General features: G+C 39.0%; 1 protein-coding gene across 1 annotated transcript in view; it reads left to right on the plus strand.

Moving 5' to 3' along the window:
* Positions 1-20505, plus strand: part of UBXN2B (UBX domain protein 2B) — a 30288-nt gene extending 9783 nt beyond the window's left edge. The window contains exons 7-10 of the mRNA XM_006031823.3: positions 5378-5487; positions 8439-8576; positions 16749-16910; positions 18088-20505. Coding sequence (XP_006031885.1) covers positions 5378-5487; positions 8439-8576; positions 16749-16910; positions 18088-18250 — 573 coding nt within the window. The 3' untranslated portion in view covers positions 18251-20505. The remainder of the gene's footprint in view (positions 1-5377; positions 5488-8438; positions 8577-16748; positions 16911-18087) is intronic.
* The last annotated feature ends 569 nt before the right edge of the window (positions 20506-21074 follow it).

Genomic DNA, 21074 nt, shown 5'->3' on the forward strand with positions numbered 1-21074 from the left:
AAGAGTGCTGGGTTTAGATGACCCCAGCTAGATGCCTATGTAACCTCCTCTTGAAGACCCCCAGGGTAGGGGAGAACACCACCTCCCTTGGGAGCCCATTCCAGACTTTGGCCCCTCTAACTGTGAAGAAGTTCTTCCTAATGTCCAGTCTAAGTCTGCTCTCTGCTAGTTTATGGCCATTATTTCTTGTAACCCCCGGGGGCACCTTGGTGAGTAAAGCCTCACCAATTCCCTTCTGTGCCCCCGTGATGAACTTATAGGCAGCCACAAGGTTGCCTCTCAACCTTCTCTTGCGGAGGCTGAAGAGGTCCAGGTGCCCTAGTCTCTCCTCATAGGGCTTGGCCTGCAAGCCCTTAACCATACGAGTGGCTCTTCTCTGGACCCTCTCCAGGTTATCCACATCCCTCTTGAAGTGCGGCGCCCAAAATTGCACACAGTACTCCAACTGCGGTCTGACCAGTGCCCTATAGAGGGGAAGTATCACCTCCTTGGTTCTGTTCGTCATGCAGCCGTCCATGTAGGTTGCTCTCTGTCTGTCTTACTAATGCTGTCCCACCTGACAAGGAATATTTAAATAGCCTGTGGAGCCAGATGATGACAGTTACTCCAAGATAGTGACTAGGAGGTGGGAAATCGTGTAGATCAGATAGACTCTTTGTCTAACTCAATAGGGATTTAAACCATTCCCTCCACCTTCCAAGCAAGTATCCTAGCCACTATACTAGAGTATTACTCATTCTCTGGCTTCTGGGAGGTCAGAGACTTTGGTTCAGAACACTTTAGGAATAACTGCAAATTGAACACAAGTATCCTATGTCCTAATCACTGGGCAACTGGATACAGGGAGGGGAGAGCAGCCCTGAGTTCCTTCTCCTCAGCCATTCTGTGAATGTGACCCCTTGTTTCCTTTTATTTTTATGAGGTATGTCAAAAATAAAGTGCCAGAATGAATATTCTGATATTTTTTGTCAATTTAATTTCAACCAAAATTATCCACCAAGTTTCATCCCAAGATGTCAAATAATTTAGCCTCCATGAAATGGCATTTTTTATTAATTGATTTAATGAAAAGCTGTAATCCATAATATTTGTTTATTGTATGCCAGTTTCTGTATCAAGTGTACTGAGTTTTTCTTTCACTGTCAAACTTGCAAATGATCTGCACTATGAAAATAAGACAGGTTCCTCTATACCAGTGCTCAAACCAATAATAAAGGTTCCAATACCAGGGTCGATTTTCAGCCTCAGTTGTGAAAGCCTTATGGTAGCCTTGCGCAGCTGTGACTGAATCAAAAGAATTACTTATTACATTCCACTCAAAATGGAAAACAAAACTTGGAGTGCTTCTTTAGCAGCAATACTAAAAAGAGAAGAGAGAAGAAAATTAAAAACTTTTTTGACACTGAAGAAACTTAATAGGGCTCTGAATGCAATAAAAATAGTAAAATTCACTTTGACATCAGTAGAACTACATTAAAATTAGAACATATTTATTTCTATTGGTATCCTTCAGGTTTCTGGCCTAGGTCCCCTCCTCTGCAGAGCTTTAGATAGCCTCACATGACTTCAGTTATCACCTCTATGCAAATTACTTCACAGATCAGCTTCTCTGTTCCTAATCTTCTGATATGCTTAGTTTACCTTCTTGAATGCTCCAATACTGTCTCATTTTCTCTATAAATGAATTTTGCCTTTTCCTCTTTTGCTTTTTTTACAAGGGATAATTTTACTTTTCCCCATCTCCTAAGTTTGCAAACTGCATAGAGTTTTGAATTTCTTCTCTTTCTTTGTTATATTTAGAGAGTGTGGTGCTAGTATGAAGTGAGGATGAAGGCAGGGCAGGGTGGTACCTTAGAGACTAACTCATTCAGAGAGTCATAAGCATCAAATACTGATGAAAGCTTATGTTTTTCTGTATGAATTAGATTTTAAGATGCCACTCTCATGTATCTTCTTCCATTATAGAGAGAGAGAAGTAGTTAGCTGTCTTAATCTGAAGGTAGGCAGAAAGCTGGGCAGGGTGGCACATTATATACTAACTTGTTCAGAGCGGCATGAGCTTTTGTAGACTACATCTTATTTCGTCAGACGCTTTGAATGGACTTGCAGTGATATGAAACAGAAGGGAACAAAGTCATTTAATTACAAAGCATAGGGAAAGTGGGAGAAAACAAAGAGGTATTTCTGAGACAGATGAATGTGAGTTGAAGGGATAAACAAAGCAGTTAACCCCTGTGTCTTTTAATGAGTTTTAAAAGCTAGAAAAAGAACCCAGAGTCTCGACTGAGCACACATTTAAAACAATCCTGTCTGTGGATGATTGCTTGTTCTGCAGCTTCATGTTTAAGAATAGCTCCTCTGAAGTGACAGAATCAGAGAAAATTAGGATTAAAAGGGACCTCAGGAGGTCATCTAGTCCAACCCACTGCTCAAAGCAAGACCGTCCCAAAATAGATCATTCAAGCCAGGGCTTCGTCAAGCTGGGCCTTTAAAACCTCCAAGGATGGAGATTCCACCACCTCTCTAGGTAACCTGTTCCAGTGCTTTCCCACCCTCCTAGTGAGAAAGTTTTTCCTAATATCCAGTTCAAATCTCCCTTGCCATTTCTGTCATCTGTCACCACTGAGAACAGTCTAGATACATCTTCTTTGTAAGCACCCTTCAAGTAGTTGAAGGCCGCTATCAAATCCTTCTTCAATCTTCACTTCTGCAGACTAAATAAGTCCAGTTCCCTCAACTTCTCCTCAGAAGTCATGTTACCCACCCCCTAACTGTTTGTGTTGCCCTCTGCTGGACTCCCTCTAACTTGTCCACATCCTTTTTGTAGTGGGGGGCCAAAACTGGAAACAGTACTCCAGATGTGGCCTCACCAGTACAGAAAAGGGAATAACTACTTCCCTAGATGTACTGGCAATACTCCTACTAATGCAGCCCAGTACGCTGTTACCCTTCTTGGCAACAAGGGCACACTGCTGACACTCATATCCATCTCATTGTCCACTGTAACTCCCAGGTCCTTTTCTGCAGAGCTGCTGCTTAGCCAGTTGGTCCCAAGTCTGTAGTGATGCATGGGATTCTTCCATCCTAAGTGCAGGACTTTGCACTTGTCCTTATTGAACCTCATGAGATTTCTTTTGGCTTAATCCTCCAATTTGTCTACGTCACTCTGAATCCTAGCCCGACCGTCCAGTGTATCTATAACTTCCCCCATCTTGGTGTCATCAACAAACTTGCTGTGTGCGCAATCTATCCCATCTTCCAGATCGTTAATGAAGATATTGAACAAAATAGGCTCTAGGACTGACCCCTGGGGCACTTCACTTGATACCAGCTTTCAGCTAGACATGGAGCCATTTATTACTACCCATTCAGCATGACAGTCCAGCCAGGTTTCTATCCACCTTGTAGTCCATTAATCCAACCCATACTTCCTCAGCTTGCTTGCAAGAATGCTGTGGGAGATGGTATCAAAAGTTTTGCTAAAGTCAAGGGGTATCACGTCCACTGCTTTCCCTGCATCCACAGAGCCAGTTATCTCATAGAAAGCAATCAGGTTGACCAGGCATGACTTGCCCTTGATGACTGTTCTGACCTTTTCCTGATCAATTTCTTTTCCTCCGAGTGCTCAGAAATGGATTCTCTGAGGACCTACTCCATGATTTTTCTGGGGATTGTGGTGAATCTGATCAATCTGTAGTTACCTGGATTCTCCTCCTTCCCTTTCTTAAAGATGGGCACTATATTTGCCCTTTTCCAATTGCCTGGGACCTCCCCCAATCACCACAGGTTTTCAAAGATAATGGCCAGCGGCTCTGTAATCACATCAGCCAACTCCTTCAGCACCCTCAGATGCATTTTTTTCCATCTGGCCCCATGGACTTGTACACATCCAGCTTTTCTAAATAGTTCCTAACCTGTTCTTTCACCACTGTTGGCTGGTCACCTCCTCCCCAAACTGTGTTGCCTAATGCAGTAGTCTAGAAGCTGACCTTGCCTTTGAAGACTGAGGTGAAAAAGGCAGTCTTTTTGTCCTCATCTATCACTGGGTTGCCTCCTCCATTCAGTAAGGGACCCACACTTTCCCTGACCACCCACTTCTTGCTAACATCCTTGAGAAACCCTTCTTGTTACCCTTCATGTCCCTTGCTGTCTGTAATTCCAATTGTGCTTTGGCCTCCCTGATTCCATCCTTGTATGCCTGAGCAATACTTATACTCCTCCCTAAGCTAACAGTAATCTCTCCAAGCTTGCACTTGTAAGCTTCCATTTTGTGGTTAAGCTCACCAAAGCGATCTCTGCTAAGCCAAGCTGGTCACTTGCCACAGTTGCAGTTCTTCCTGCACACTGGCATGGTTTGTTCCCTTAGTAAGGTTTCTTTAAAATACAACCAGCTTTCCTGGACTCATTTCCCCCTCAACCTAGCTTCCAAGCGGATCCTGACCATCAGGTCCCTGAGGGAGTCAAAATCTACTTTTCTGAAGTTCAGGGTCCATACTCTGCTGCTCTCCTTTCTTCCTTTTGTTAGGATCCTGAACTCGATCATCTCGTGGTTACTGCTGCCCAAGTTGGCATCCACTTCTGCATCCCACAGCAATTCGTCCCTGTTTGTGAGCAGCAGGTCAAGAAGAGCTTGGTCCCTAGTTAGTCTCTCTTGCACCAGGAAGTTGTCTTAGTGCTCTCCAAAAACTTTCTGGAATTCTTCTGCACTACTATGTTGCCCTCCCAGCAGATGTCAAGGTGATTGAAATCCCCCATGAGAACCAGGGCCTGTGATCTGGAAACTTCTATTAGTTATCTGAAAAAAGTCTCATCTACCTCATCCTTCTAGTCTGGTGTTCTGTAGCAGACACCCACCACAACATCACCCTTGTTGCTCTCCCCTCTGGTCATTGATGGAATGTCCAAGGAGGTATGGAGTTCTTGTTTAAAATTCACTAGGAACAATATTCACTATCTTGAAAGCAGTAACACTACTCACCAAGTCTAGCATATATTTTCCGTGTGTGTTTGTTTTATCTGTTAACTGTCATTGACAAAAGAATCAAGAGTTATTGTAAATATTGATGGTGCCAATCAGTCTCATGTCTTGGTGCCACAGAGGTTATCATTTCAATTGTAGCCCCAGTGCTGATGTTAGTAAAAGAGACTGACCCATTTTGAAAATTGAATGCAGTGTTCATTTCCCTTCTCCCTCTCACCCTGTGAAACCACCTCTGTGGTCCTTCAGAGATTTTGTTGCCCCTCTGTTGTAATATTTTACTACAAAATACATGATTTTTAGATTCAGTGTATTAGCCTATATAGATATAGATTTAGATCTACATACACACAGTATTTCAGATTTTGTTCTTTACTATGATTTGTTTTTGTTTAATAGGTTCAAATATTGCTAAAACTTTGGAGGAATGGTTTCAGTTTAGATGATGGAGAGCTACGATCCTACGCAGACCCAACAAATGCTCAGTTTCTTGAGTCTGTTAAAAGGGGGTAAGTTGTAAAGGAGGTTATTTTTCTGAGTGTATATTATCAGTGGAAGGGAGAGAGAGAAAATGTCCCCTTGGGGCTGTATGGCCACTCTGCTTTAGTCTCCCTACGTCTTTGGCTTATATCCACTATAGATCTATCTTGGCCCTGTAACCAAGCCACTACAAGATTCAGACCCCACCCAGGATCACAGTTTCTTAATCAAGACACTATGGAAATACAAAATAAATGACTAGTGATCTTTAACCCTCTTTCAGAAGATAACTATTGTGTATTAAAATAAATAATAATGGTATGGAAAATGACATTGGATTGACTGATGTTACGTCAGAGATATGGTATAATTCACATGCACAGAATATATATTGTCAAAGGGACCTCTTCAAAATGGATCATGAGGTATTTACAACTTGACATTTATAATAGTGTATGCTGTACATTTTCTTAATTTTATGTGTCCTTCATTGTTATTAAAGGAGGTAAATCAACGGTATGGAACTGTTCTATATGGCAGTTTCCTAAAGTATGAGGCATGCTCCCAGGGGAGGCAATGAAGGTTCCTAGGGGAGACGGATAGACAACTTCCTGCTTCACACACACTTGCACCCCCTTGTACTTCAGTCACTGTTGCTGCTTCTATCATGCTCCCTGTACTTCAGCTGCTGCCACTGTATGTGGTGTCAAGAGCAAACAGTAGTATCAGCTGAAGTAGGGGGCATGAGAGTATCAGTGGTGAATGAAGCAATGGTTTCAACTGAAGAATGGGGGATTCAAGAGTGTTCAACTTTCCTACAGTGGGGCAGAAACCCACAAGGTTTGGGAAATACTGTCATAGGGGGACTATTCCATTTATTATGATAGAGCAGCAATGAGAAATCCTGCGACACTTCAGAAGTCTATGTTAGTGAGCATTATCTGACACAATAATGGCTCTACATACTACTCAGTGAAGATTACTTTACGTATGGAAATATGTTCCAGGCAGAAATAGCCACACGGCATTGTGCTTGTGGCTTCTGCTGGTAGATATCTTTACATCTTACAAAATAAAATGTATACCCATTTTGTGTAGTTCAGTTTTTTTGGCCTAGTTCCTTAGAAGATAACTCTAGCCATTTTACTTATCTCTAATATTTTTCAAAATGTGAGGTACTTATGTTTTTTGTAAATTGATGTCATGTAACTAATGGCTTTTGAGGCTGATTTTCTTGCTGAATTTGTGCTGAACAGCGCACAGTTGAATGAAAGGAAATCTCTATGGTGTAACAGGGTAAACACTCTACTTTCCTTGTTTTATGAGGGCCATATTAAAACAAGATAGGGTCAGAGAACCTTTTCATGCTTCTAGGACATACAGGGCCACACCAAGCTTTTTACACTGAATATGTTCTGTCACACACACAGAGTGTGATTGGGCAAGGCTTATTCATCAGCTGTGAGTCAGTCTCACTCAGAACTTAGTGCAGACAGACCCTTAGGTTATATCTACATGGTATCCTGAACAGGAATATTCACACTGATTCACATGAGCCAAACTCAGTGAAACTGTACCAAGGCATCCTCCCATGCGTGCTCCAAGTGTTTAAGAACACATAGATGGAATGAGCCAGGCCAGGAATGCAGCATAGACTCACCTTACAGAGTTCAGCCCCCTTGCATGGTAAAAAAATCCTTAAAACCACAGAGGAAATGCAAACAAGTGAATCTTCAGCCCAGTTGGTCTCAGTATTCCATTTTCTTTCTCACAAGTTAGTCCCGTTTCAATGTCCTTTCCTAATGCTGATGTCTTTTGGTGGTATCTTTTATTGAACCAACTGTACAGTTAGGAGCGGTGTTAGATGACCTTTTGAGCATAAAGGCTGCTTAGAGACGTGGGGGAAAAAATGGTGCTTTGAAGCTCAACATGCCCCTGCACCAAGCACAGTGCATGCCCAAAAGAGGCATTGCGTTAGTTGGACCTGCCTCACCCATCCTCTGTATAGATTGGACACTTCAGCAGGGGGTTTTGGCAGCTGAATCAGCTTTAGATAAGTGTCAAAAAACCCCGCTGAAATGACCGATTTATACAGACACTGCAGAGCTGGGTTGAACTAACGCACCGCCTTTTCCAGTAAAACATCGGGTTTTGTTTTTTTCATGTCTGTCAGTGGCCAAAATGCCCTTCTTTAGATCTGCTTTAGCTCCATAATTAAACACCTGCATGTTCTTTAACAACTTGTGGCTGATGCAAGATTTGCATAGCCACAGGGGTATATATTTGACTGTATCTTTTCCTCTCCACCTTTGTATATTGATTGTCATCTAAGATTATAGACTCCTTGAGGTAGGATTTTGTACATAGCTGTGCACAGATTCATGTAATAGGACTGTTGTATCAACTGAAGTCTCTGGATTAGTACTGTAATATCTTTATCAAATACAATATTTTTATCACCTAATCCAGCTTAGGTGAGAGAATCCCTCTAAAGGGCAATAATAAACAAGGAAAATGGTCTGTTGGAGATTATTTCAAAAAGTGCTTGACTAGTAGAAAAAATATAAAAATTTGGCCTCCTAACTAGAGTAATTATTCTTAGACCTGACTTCTGCATATCTTGATTGTATTTTAAATTCTCAAATAGTACACACAGATGTCAAAGTACTGTCAATCTCTATTTTTTTCATTCACTGTTTTCATTACTGCACCCAAGGTGCCAACACATGCTTATTGCCTCTCCTCATTAATTCTTTTTTTGTCTGAAGTCTTTATTTTTATCTGTGACTTCTGAAGGAAGTAGGTATATAAATTAAGTGGGTTCCTTTGCACTTTGATACAAATGTGGCAGTCATCTCAGTTCCTTATTAAAATATTGTTTATCCTTTTTTTCTTGTTGATTAGTATTGTAATGGCCTACTATTCTGTAATTGGGACTTTCTGCTGTGTGCTTTAAGAACAATTTATTTTTTAAATTAAGAGAGATTCCTGTGGAGCTTCAGCGATTGGTCCATGGTGGCCAGGTTAATTTGGATATGGAAGATCACCAAGAGCAAGAATATGTAAAGCCTAGATTGAAATTCAAAGCTTTCAGTGGAGAAGGACAAAAACTTGGAAGGTAAAAATACTGTTGTTTTGTTCTATCATGTACATAAGTCATATTTCAGTAAAAGAGTAAGGAAGGAGTGAGAATAGCCTAAAAAGACATGTTCTAGAAGGTTTTCCATGGTGTTAATTTTAATCAAAGTAGCAGTGACTTGTGGAAAAGCCTGTTCAACAACTGACAAAAGCAATGAAATACTAAGCTAACCTGCCAATATGTCTCAGCCCTGACTGAGAAGAACCACAATTAAATGTGAAAGGGCTGTACATAAAATGTTGATGATCATGAGTTCCTTGTCAAGCTAAGACTGTTTTGCTTTAAAGAAAGGCACAAACTTTGCAGGGGCTAGATTGAGACTGCCAGTTCCTTTTATACAAGCTCCCTTATGACTGTCAATACTTGGTCTGTATTTGATTTTGTGTATAAATGGAAAAATGCCATCACTAGTTTCCTAAGCCTTTCCTTTTCACTTTTTAGCTATGAACGTTCCATAGTCTGATACTTGCTTAAGTTGCTAGTGAAATATCTGAATGATAACAACTAAAGTATGTGTTAACTGAAATGTCAGCAGAAGGAGTGTTGTATTATCATGACTGAACAAGTAACACTTATTTATAGGTAACAGCCCAGCTATATGAGTGGCAAATAGTATCCTTAATCAGAAAAGGAATTAGTAATAGTAGTTTATTGAGAGTGTTCACCAAAAAAATACAAAAAATGAGCAAAGCAATAACAGTTATAACTAATAAAATAACAATGTATGTATAATTTACGATTGTGGTTAAAAGCATACAGTAAGATTATCCATTCTACCAGTTAACACAAAATTAAAACAGAGTATAGTATATGATGATATAAAAGAAAAGATTAAATGAAGCAATGGAAAGTAAAGCAACACAGGAGAATTCCGTTTCATTTTGGCCCTCATTCTTTGTGAAAGTAATGCAAATACATGGAAGGAGTATAGAACAGGCTCCAAAGTATTAGAAAGAAGCCAGATTTATTTTTTCTTCATTAGCTCAGTATTTAAAATTCTCCATTAATAGAGAGATCCATTTTCATCTTATTTCTTCAAAAAACAAACAAGACCACAAATAATGATTTAAGTTATCCATCTTATTCTTCCTAAAAGAGCATCTGCCCATGGGAGATGCAGATCTCATTGGAGTACATCTCAATCTACTAATGACCTCACATTGTTTGTAGTGTTGCACCAAGACAGTTATGTTCTAGGTTAAAGCAGTGTTTTATTAATCTTAAATGGGAAGTTCAAGGCAGTCTCACTGCCAGCATATTCATTTGCATGCTTGTTTTAAATAGTGGTTCAGTGTCTCTCAATACACTTCCCAAGCTGTTTGTTTGGAGGAGAATATAGATGTCATTTAACCATCCAAACGGGTTATTTGGCAAAGGAAAGATTAAAAAATGTACTTCTTAGGGTATCTGGTATGTTTAAAAGATCTAGTTTTCATCCGGCAGTTTAGACTTCTTAATCAAGCTAAAGTGTTTACATTTATCAGTCTGGTTTTTGAGAACATGAGTTCCCCCATCACAGAATTAGTTACAGATAAAAGCCACCTAAAGAAATAATTAGAAATCTTTTCAGTTTTTGAGTGGACCATAGAGTCAGTACCCCAGAGTTCTGTTCTGTACAGTAAAGTGGACTTCACCTTTCATTCCCAAGAACGAATGCCTTGTTTTTAGCTGTGTTGATTTCCAAGATTTCCAAGATATTTGAGGTGAAATATTGGTGAAGAGTATCTAACAATGTTTGGATGTCTGTTTGGGATAGTGACATTATTAATGTGTTATCTCCATGAAGTAAGAGAGCATTATGGTCATCCAAACTAATGGATATGTGGAACTGATTCCCTGTTAGCAACTGTTTTAGATCAAGAATAAATTTAAAAGTGGTGAAGCAAGCAAGCATCCTTTTTGTATCCATGTCTTAGTTGGAAAACTATTGGATAAGACACCACCAATCCCGTAAGACACCCTAGATGCTGTATTTGAATAGTAATTAATGATTCATTGTAAGAGAGCTTTATCCATTGCTGTTATTGCCAGTTTCTTACATAATTTTAATCAGTCTGTGGAATCAAAAGCTCTCTTGAGAGCTTTGTATAATGGTATAATAATTAAAGATACCCTACCTCTCCAGAGTAGGGAATATAATGACAGTTGAGGGCCTCAGTTGCCACCAATGATTATCTTACACACACACGTGTGGACTGAAGGCATAGACCAGGTGCCAGATGACTGGAAGAGGGCCAATGTGGTCCCCATCTTTAAAAAAAGGGAAGAGGGAGGACCCGGGCAACTATAGGCCCGTTAGTCTTACTTCAATCCTGGGGAAACTCTTTGAGTAGATTATTAAGGAGCACATCTGTAATGGGCCAGCAGCGGGGATGATGCTTAAGGGCAACCAGCACGGTTTCATTAGGGTCAGGTCCTGTCAGACCAACCTGATTGCCTTCTATGATCAGGTCACAAAATCACTAGACGCAGGTGTTGCGGTGGATGTAGCCTTTCTGGACTTCAGGAAGGCCTTTGACACTGTCTCTCACCCCACTCTCATTAAAAAGCTAGGTGACTGCAGCATTGATGCCTACACAGTCAGATGGATTGCAAATTGGCTGAGGGGTTGTACTCGGAGAGCGGTGGTGGACGGGTCATTTTCGACCTAGTGGGAAGTGGGGTTCCCCAGGGCTCGGTCTTTGTGCCCGCACTGTTCAATTTCTTTATTAGCAACTTGGACGACGAGGTGAAAAGCAACCTGTTTAAATTCGCAGACGACACCAAGATTTGGGGTGAGGTGGGCATGCTAGAAGGGAAGGACAGATTACAGCACAATGGCAGAAAGAGATCTTGGAGTCATTATTAACTCCAAGATAAACATGGGCTGACAATGCGAGAACACGGTCAGTAGGGCTAACTGTACCTTGTCCTGCATCCACAGATGCATCACAAGCAGGGCCAAGGAGGTGATCCTCCCCCTCTATGCGACACTGGTCAGGCCACAGCTAGAGTACTGCATCCAGTTCTGGGCGCCGCACTTCAGGAGGGATGTGGACAGCATTGAGAGGGTCCAAAGGAGGGCCATTCATATGATCTGGGGACAGCAAGGCAGACCCTATGAGGAGAGTCTACGGGACCTTAACCTGTTCAGCCTTCACAAGAAAAGGCTGAGGGGGGACCTGGTGGCTGTCTATAAACTTACGGGGGGGGACCAGCGGGGTTTGGGAGAGACCTTGTTACCCCGAGCGCCTTCCAGAGTAACAAGGAATAACGGCCATAAGTTGCTAGAGAGTAGGTTTAGACTAGACATTAGACGGCACTGCTTCACAGTCAGGGTGGCTAGGATCTGGAACCAACTTCCAACGGAAGTGGTGATGGCTCCTACCCTGGGGGTCTTTAAGAAGAGGCTCGACATTTACCTGGCCAGGGTCATTTGAGCCCAGTTTTCTCTCCTGCCCACGGCAGGGGGTCGGACTAGAAGATCTACAAGGTCCCTTCTGACCCAACATCTATGAACCTATGAATCTAGATCCTGAAGAGAAGAATTTAAAATAGACTCTAACCATTTACTAGCAGTACTCATTAAAATTTGATGGTAGAATTCCCTTGATTCTTATTGATGGTTATTTCCTAGCATTCACATAAAGGCTATGAAGGCTATATACAGATGATGTCTTTTTACCTATTTAGATGCTAAATAGCGCAACACCAAGCAATGGTTCATGAAGGAATAGTCTTCTCTAAAGCCAACCAGCTCTTCTCCCAAAATATTATATTCAGAAATCCATTGTCTGAAGATGAAAAAGAAAATATCTTCCAAGTATTTTGGCAGGACTATACTAATAGAGAAATATGATAAAGGATCTCTTATCACCATTTAAAAAAAATGGAACTAGTATAAGAGTCTTATTGGATAAATGCCTTCTAAAATAATTATGTTAAAAATTTTCAACAGAATTGGACACCATCAGTCAATGAATTCCTTAAAGATTTCTGGGGCAAGAAAAGGCCTTTTGTCTTCTTAGTAAGAATGTATATGACCTTACTTGAGATTCAGAGATGAGATGATGATCTGATTGTGAGCTTAACAGATAAAATTTCCTTCAGTGAGAAGCAACCATTTCCTTTTGTGTGTAAGTTTAACTTATTTTTAAAAAACAAGACTCCTGTATCTTCAAGAATTAAGCTAATTTTTCCCCCTTTGGCTATAATTTGCCAAGGAAGTTGGCTATTGTTATTTTTCCCCATGGCTGCCAGTTCCTCCCATAGTCTCATTTGATATTGTTTCTTCTTTCTATTCATTTTTATAGACTATTTTAATCTTCCTGATCTTTTGGAAGCTAGCACAGTTGTATTTAGATTTGTATTCCTCCAAGGCATCTATTAAATCCTTAGCTTTAGGGCAGTGGCACTCAAGATTTTGGCCCTGCAGGCCAGATAAATGGCAGGGGACTGGTCTGTGGGCTGGTTCAGGCCCTGTGCCATCCCTGCATGGTACCCATGCCTGCCCTAACGTTGCCCCCTCACATCGCCACACGCTGGGATCAGACCCTGCACTGTCCTGCACACCTAATCTAGCATGCAGGGTCACAGCGTATGGGGCTATCCACAAAACCATGGGAGAGCCACAGGCCAGATGAGATTGTGCCAGGCGTTTAGCACCCTTACTTGAAAGCGGTCTTTATCAAACCATGGTTTGTGCCCAGACACTACTTGTTGCCAACAAAGATGCTTTCTTTTGTAAGGACATTTCCAACTGTTAGACAACTGCTTCATATTGGTAATTGTTTCTTGGGGTTCTTATACTTTGAGAATATGAGATTAAGTGGCTTGAGATAGTTTCTTTAAATAGAGTAATACATTTATCTCATAACTCATTATTTCACTGATTTTTTTTTTTTATTGACTACTTCTAATTTGGGGAATAGTTTAGCTTCTGGGGAGGGCTGGTCATAAGATTCTAATGGAATTTGTAAAGAGAGAGGGAAGTAGTTATTTTCCACACATGGTAAAATTTCAAATGCTTTATACTTTTACCACATGTGTGGTTCTATTAATATATAATTTATCACTCTTGCTCCTTCAGTCATAACAAATATGAATGCCCCCAGGTATGCCTTTGCCAGTTTGTCCATTAAGCATTCTAAAATTCTCCTCTGCAAGTAATTTCAAGAGGTATCACCTTTCTTCATTTAGTCTCTTATCATGTAAGGTTGCTGGAGGGAATTCCCCATGATTCCTTTATGACAACTTCATTTTCATGGGTGTCAGTACCACCAATTCTAGCATTAAAATCACGTTCTATTATTTCTAATTCTGGAAATAATATTTTGGATAATTTCAAGAGTATACATACATAACAATTCTAATTTCAAGATTACATCAGATCTTTATGTGAATGCTAGGAAATAACCATTAATAAGAATCAAGGGAGGTCTACCATCAAATTTTAATGAGTACTGCTAGTAGATGGTTAGAGTCTATTTTAAATTCTTCTCTTTAGGATCTAGTCTATGCCTTTAGTCCACAGATATGTGTGTAAGATTGGTGGCAACTGAGGCCCTCAACTGTCATTATATTCCCTACTCTGGAGAAGTAGGGTATCTTCAATTATTCTACCATTAAGAAGTTAAGTGGCTACCCCAGTTATCACCAGGTGTCGAACATATAAACTCTTAAAACCAGCTCTCACAGCGGGGTATCTAGCTCACCTTGTCAAGGATTGAATTCTGGATATATAATGTTATTTTCCAGTAGTTGAAAATCTATAGCTAAAAAAGCCATAGAATTCCCTGTTTCATATTAAAGAAGATCTTTCTGGGTACATCTACACAAGATGCTTAATGTGCAGAAGATTAATTCTACTGCGCATTAGTGTGGCTGGCAAAAAACCTGCTAATCCACAGTAGATTTAGTCTAATGTGCATTAACATCACTTTAAAAGCATTCATCTGCACTAATGTACAGTAGTGCCAATTTACAATGCATTGTTAGTACCTGTAATAACAAGTACCTGTAATAACAAGAACTAACTTAATGTGTCATAATTACGGCGCATTAATGAACGTAAAAGCACCCTTTTTTATATAGATAAAAGTTGAGTAATAAAACATTTTGCACTCTGTCTTTTATTTCTGTCTGTAGTAGGCCGATGATTAATAAAAATAAAGGAAGAAGTTTTTTGAAAACAGAATCTGAATCTGTCACTTTACTGAGTGTAATAAGATACTCACTGTTCAGGGTTTTGGTATTATTAAGCCTATTGCTTGAGATTTCATTGCTTCATAGTGTTCTATCAGTTGCCTTAAGTAAAATATTGTGTGCTTCTAGATGTGATAAGAAATCACAGATAATTAATTAATTGTTGCTCATTCATTTGAAAGGAGAATCTTTCTTTCTTTGTTCCCTTCAATCATAGCAACTATTGAATACTGTAAGAGATACTTGGTGGGTAAGAAAGTCTGGGGAACCCTAATTGCCTTTCACTTGCCCATTGTATGGCTATGTATCCAGTTTTTTTCTCCTGGGAGGATAGAGCCAAACCATGAGTTAAAACTCTCACTCCAATTGTAATCAAGAGGGATAGCTGTAGGTTTGATAAATCTTTATTAAAATGTACTTTACCTACACTATCTATAGTTGATACTGAAAATAAGTTTTCTTCATCTTAGATCTTTTTTTCCAACATAATTTGTCTGTCAGTGTTATGGCGCTGGAGTGTTGATGAAGGTCTTACTGGACTGAAAGGAAGAGTTCTTTTTAAACCTTTTTTTTAACAATAAATTTTGTAATTTTCAGTTTTGTGGCAGATCTCTGTTTATTGACAGCGAAGGTATAGACATAAAGGATGCTTCCATTGTGGTGGACTAAATATCATATTTACAATAAGAAGAGCTCTCCATTGTCAAATATATTACTTGGACCTAGAATTCCTTCCTCAGGCCACGCTAGATCTTTAGCACCCTAATAATAAATAGCTGCTGTCAGGAGACCAGGTTTTGGACAATAAAATTGAATAAAATAAAATAGAAATGTGATAAAATAAGATAAGTTGCATAAATTTTGATCATTTAAAAACTGTCCAAATTAAAGTACACACATTTCATACTTATAGTAACCTTTGGCTCCTGTTTAGAGCAGCAGGTTATATAGGGGGAGGGTCCAGCTCAGCCAGGTGGAGATAGTTTCTCTGATGGACTTCCAGTCAAACTGCAGTTCCACAGGCCTTGAAAAGGAATGAACTCTAGACTCTAAGTTGAGTTATTTTACATAAGAATATTAAGAACATACTTGATTTATATTGCTTTCATCTAAGTGTGTAGTAATTAATGTGGGTAAGAGGGTAAGTAGTAGTGGATAGCAGATGAATCTGAAATTAATGCATGATTGTTGGATCAGACCCCTCGCCACTTTTTTCTTTTTTTTCCTGAGGAAGTGCAGCCTCTGAGCTGCAAAGGGGCCCAGTCCTTCCCTCTGCAGCAGCGGCACCCCCTGGGACCATCCAGGTAGGGTGTTAGTGGGCAGGTGCCTCTTTGGGGGCACCGCTGCCACAGAGGGAAGGACTGGGTCCCTCCACAGATTAGGGCCTTCTGGCAGCTCGCCTCCCAGCCTTGGGAGAGGCAGGCAAGCTGCATGGGGTGGAGGAGGGAGGATTGGGCCCCTCACCGCTTTTTTTTTTCTTCTGGCAAAGCCTGCCCATGACCGGGGGGGTGAACTGCTGATGGGCTGTCACTGTTTCATAACAGTGATGGAAGTCCCTAAATTAAAACACAGAGTTTTTAATTGGTGGGTTTTTAATTGACACAATTTAGGGAGAACTAAACCACCATCAAGTATACAAGTGGCTGCTGAATCCATTTTCCGTGTTTTCTGCCCCATCTTCTGAGATAATATCACTGCCAAATTCAAAACCTAAACACGATATGTATATAACTATATAGCAGTAGGAAGATGAATAAAATCATATGTTATAGTGGTTGGATCCAATTTGCCAATGTTTATGGTATATAATCATTTATGTTATCTCCAAATATGACACTAAAGATAAAAATTTAAAATCAAGCATATGTTGTTTCATTCTTGGATATTAACATACGCAACACGTGTGTGTGTGTGTGTGTGTAAATATAACATACATGTTCTTTCAGTAACATCTGTTTTCAATCTCAGCCTTACGCCTGAAATAGTCAGTACACCTTCTTCCCCAGAAGAAGAGATGAAGTCTATACTTAATGCTGCTGTTCTGATCAATGACACCGTGCCAACAACTAAAATTCAAATTAGGCTAGCAGATGGAAGCCGTTTGATACAAAGGTTCAATCAAACACACAGGTAAACTAATGGTATTAATCGCACTTTTTCTGTAAGATTGTGTTTACTATAATAGAAAATAAATTAAAATATAAGTAGGATATAAAAAGGTAAAAATGATAGTAACTCAGGTAAAATGTGTAAGGATTTTATATAATCATAAATGTTAAAGGAAGAGACCTCATAAGGCAAAAGGACCTTTTTGGAAGTAATCATAATAAAAAATGCAGACATTAAAAAACTTAAATTCATATTATTTGGTAACTATCAGTCTGTAATTCCTTCAGGTTGTGTTTTAGGCTGGATACAGAGCTTTTCTGCTGATTGATCCTCTCCTAAATATGAGCAGATATTTAGTGTTTACTTAAAATTCTTATTCTGTTAGATCTCTCAGTAGACTTCAAATTGGTTGAAGCTATTGATAGAGGCTATGTCAGACAATTATTTATCTGTCCCAAAACAATACAGTCTGCACAACTCCCCAGAGTTATGTTTGTATTTGCTGTCCTACGTGTAGGTGAGAATTTGAGAGGACAGCTGAGACCATTTGAGCTATGCCATTAATGTACAAATTTGCAATGCTCTCTTTATTTTAGAAGATCTAAATAATACAGACTTTCTTTTCCTCCCACATCTGCTTAAGAGCTGGATAAGTTTATGTGATGTTGGTAGCCAGAGCACAGTCCTCCAGCATCCCAGGGTGCTTTGCTTCTGTTTCTTCCCCCCTGAGAAATATTGTGGCTGCCCTGTGTGTTGTTGCCAGTTTGTCTCTGGGCAGACTGAGGGAGCCTGCAGAGCATGCTGAGATGTGTGCACAGGATCCCCTTGGCTGCACAACCTCAGCACTATAAGCCCTCTGTTTTTCAGTGGCTCAGTATTTGAATGTCTGTCTAATCATGCAAACTCAGCCATTGACTGAACTACTCTGTAACTAAGCCTGCTGAATGAAGAAATTAACAGTGAAAAATAAAATGAGCTTAGTGTATTTCTTTTTGTAACCTTTATTCCTGCTATATAAGTATACTAGCTACAGGCCTGCTCATATTTTTTTTCAATCCTTGTATTAAGGAAGCCAAGAAACCCTAAATTATCCTCCTAATCATCTGAAGAATTTAAAACCAACATGCACATATGATTCTTGCAGAATTTGAACATCATAAAGATTTTTCACTCATACTCCATTGTTCTGTTTCAACAGAATTAAGGATATTCGTGATTTTATTATCCAGTCTCGCCCTGAATTTACAACGGCTGACTTTGTTCTTGTCACTACATTTCCAAATAAAGAGTTAACAGATGAAAGTCTGACACTACAAGAAGCAGATATACTTAACACTGTGATTCTTCAACAACTAAAGTAATCCTGCAACTATCAAAAGAGCATTTTTGGGAATGCATAACATGCCATGGTTTCATACAAGGAAGTTTACAGCAAAAGAAAAAAGAAAGAGAACATATCAAGTCAACGTTTTCTTTCACTTGCACAGATCAGATGCGTTTTCATTGCTGTTCTGTCTTCCAGCTATAGTGTATCTAAATTTGATTTTAGAGTGATTTTTTTCCCCCCAAAAAATCTTATCAGAATTTTTACGATTTTAAAACTTGACTATCTTCGGTTGATATATTCAAAAATACAGCGAGAACTAATAAACTACTTGAGAAACACAGATATCACTTTATTCTCAGATTTTTGTAGGGGAAAGCGCAATTTTTTTGAGGGGGGCAGTGTCTTTTTTCACACACTTAGTAAGACTTGCACTAAGGAAACATGTTATGCTGCATTGACAAACAGCCATTCAAGAACTTAACCAGTAGGTTGAGAGATGTTTACCTTCCTTACCGTATTGATTTTAAAATGTCTATTTGTAGGCTAAGAGATGTTTTGTGTCCTAATATGATTTTAAAATATTTTGTTTGTGGTGTTTCAGTGGTGTGGTATGATTATTTGCATAAAATATCCTAAAATGTATTTTCTGTATAATGTCCTTGCTGATGTGAATGAATTGGTAACACAAAATGCAAACCTCAGTTATTGCTGAATATATATGATATATTGTTTTAACTTATTCCAGTTGTACTTCTTGTGTTAAAAGGAGTTAACTATGGTTTATCACCTAAAAGCAGATGAAAAAGTAAAAAGAGAGATAGGAATGGTATAACTACTAGGTTCTAATTTTTCAAAAGAATTAGCCTTATGGTTACATTTAAACTTGGATATGCAAGTTAGCTCTGTATAGATGTATGTTTCTACATACAAAAGGTTAGATACGTACACACATGCTTATTTTTGTGTACAAACAAAAGGTTTGTTTATGCAATCACTTACATGCAAACCCATAGATACGTAATTGCTTGTAGATTTCTGAACTGGACATCGGGTCATCTTCTTTGAAGTTTTAGCCAAAAAAGCATTATGGTTTTGTAATACTGCAATGGGGATTTAGCTGTTCAACTTTCGTTATTCTCACTGGAAGCTGTAGAATTAAACCCTGTGTATTTGAAAATATATATTTTCATAAAGCTCCATCCTGCACGTGGTATGCCAGTAAAAATACTTTTTTTTTCCCCTTGGGAAGTAGACTACTGTGCTTTTATAGTATGCCGATTTAATATTTGTGGCTTTGTATCAAAAGGGAGGATCAAACTTAAGTGGGCTAGGGAGGTATCTCACATACCAGTATGTATGAAGTATTCTCATTCCTGAAAGCATCACAGTTTTTTTGCCATGCTTACTCTTGATCAGTATAATTCAATTAAAATTCTTACCTCAGAAAAGTTGACATTTTCAACTATACATAATATTCAAAATGCAGTCCTATTTGAGGTCAAATAGATGTTTTGTAAAATAAATATCTGCATGGTATAAATAATCATAATCCATCTTGTGTGTTAATAAAGAACATGTTTTAAGTTAAAAAGGTCACAGCCAGCTTTTTATTGTGACAAATCAATCATTGTGCATCCTGAGGGCCATACACTTGTAATCCAGGAGAAAATAATATTTAAAATGTGTATTTGATAAATACTAAAGCTTGGTATGTTCTCTCTCAAAACTAGAAGTGGCTTATGCCAGCATTCTGGTATGGATCTGAACCAATCCAAAATTTGGGTATGTTTTGATTCAGGATTATCTTGAGGTTTATCCCTAATTTGTACAATATGCATTAAATATTTATTTAATTTAATATTAAACAAAGTTATTTTAAGAGGTTATTTTATTCAAAGAAAAATAACTGCATGCAATCATTATTTCTCTATTCCATGTATCCAGTGAACTTCTAATGTAAGTGTATTCTTCAGCAATTTGGGAAAAAGTCTTTGAGATTCAAGATTACTTTGTCAAGAACTAATAGTAAATATAACACACATTTGTTCTGGTTTAGTGGCATCTTTGGCTGTTTGGAGGTGGAAGACTTCTCATGTACTCTATAGGAGTTGTATGCCATACTGAAAACTATACCATTATTCTTCAAAATACATACCTTAAATGCCTACGTTTTCAAAAATGTCAATAGGCATATAATGGGACTAGTTATCTGTGGGTGAAAGTTTGAATTTGCTAGCAATAGGATTTTCACCACTGGCTGCTCTAAACTAAGCACAGACACTTGAGGGCTGTAAGGATGAGAGCTTAGAGTTGGTCTGGATGAGGGGTGTGAGAACAAGAGTGGTTGTTCCGTGTGCTCCTGATCTGTTTTTGTCTGAAAAATGAGAGAGAACACAAGTTAGGTAATGTGAGCAGCAGAATTTTGCCAATACAGGGTCAATGGGTTACAGAGTTGGCAGTACATGGAGTGAGGGTTTACACAGATGCAACTACTTGAAAAGAATAATGAGAATATTTAGGCTTGAAAAAGTAATGAGTGAAAAACTATGAAAGAAAGCCAGTGGACAATCTAGGGCTGAAGAAATAAAAATGAAGAGGTTAACAGCTAGGTCATTGTTTGCAGAGTAAAGAATGATGCCTTACCAAATATCATTCATAGGTAAAAACCAACAGGGAAAAATAAAGGAAGACGCAAGGAAATCTGGAAAGGATCATCTGAAAGAAAAATAAAGGAATGTAAGTACAGCTAGAACTCACGATGGCCACTGCTGACTGTTAGGCAGAGCTGTCTCTGTCTTAGGTGGTTCTAGCATGAAAAGTAGTAACATAACATATTAGCACAAAACATTTTGTGAAAT

Source organism: Alligator sinensis, unplaced genomic scaffold, assembly GCF_000455745.1.
Source record: "Alligator sinensis unplaced genomic scaffold, ASM45574v1 scaffold700_1, whole genome shotgun sequence".
Classification (NCBI taxonomy): domain Eukaryota; kingdom Metazoa; phylum Chordata; order Crocodylia; family Alligatoridae; genus Alligator; species Alligator sinensis.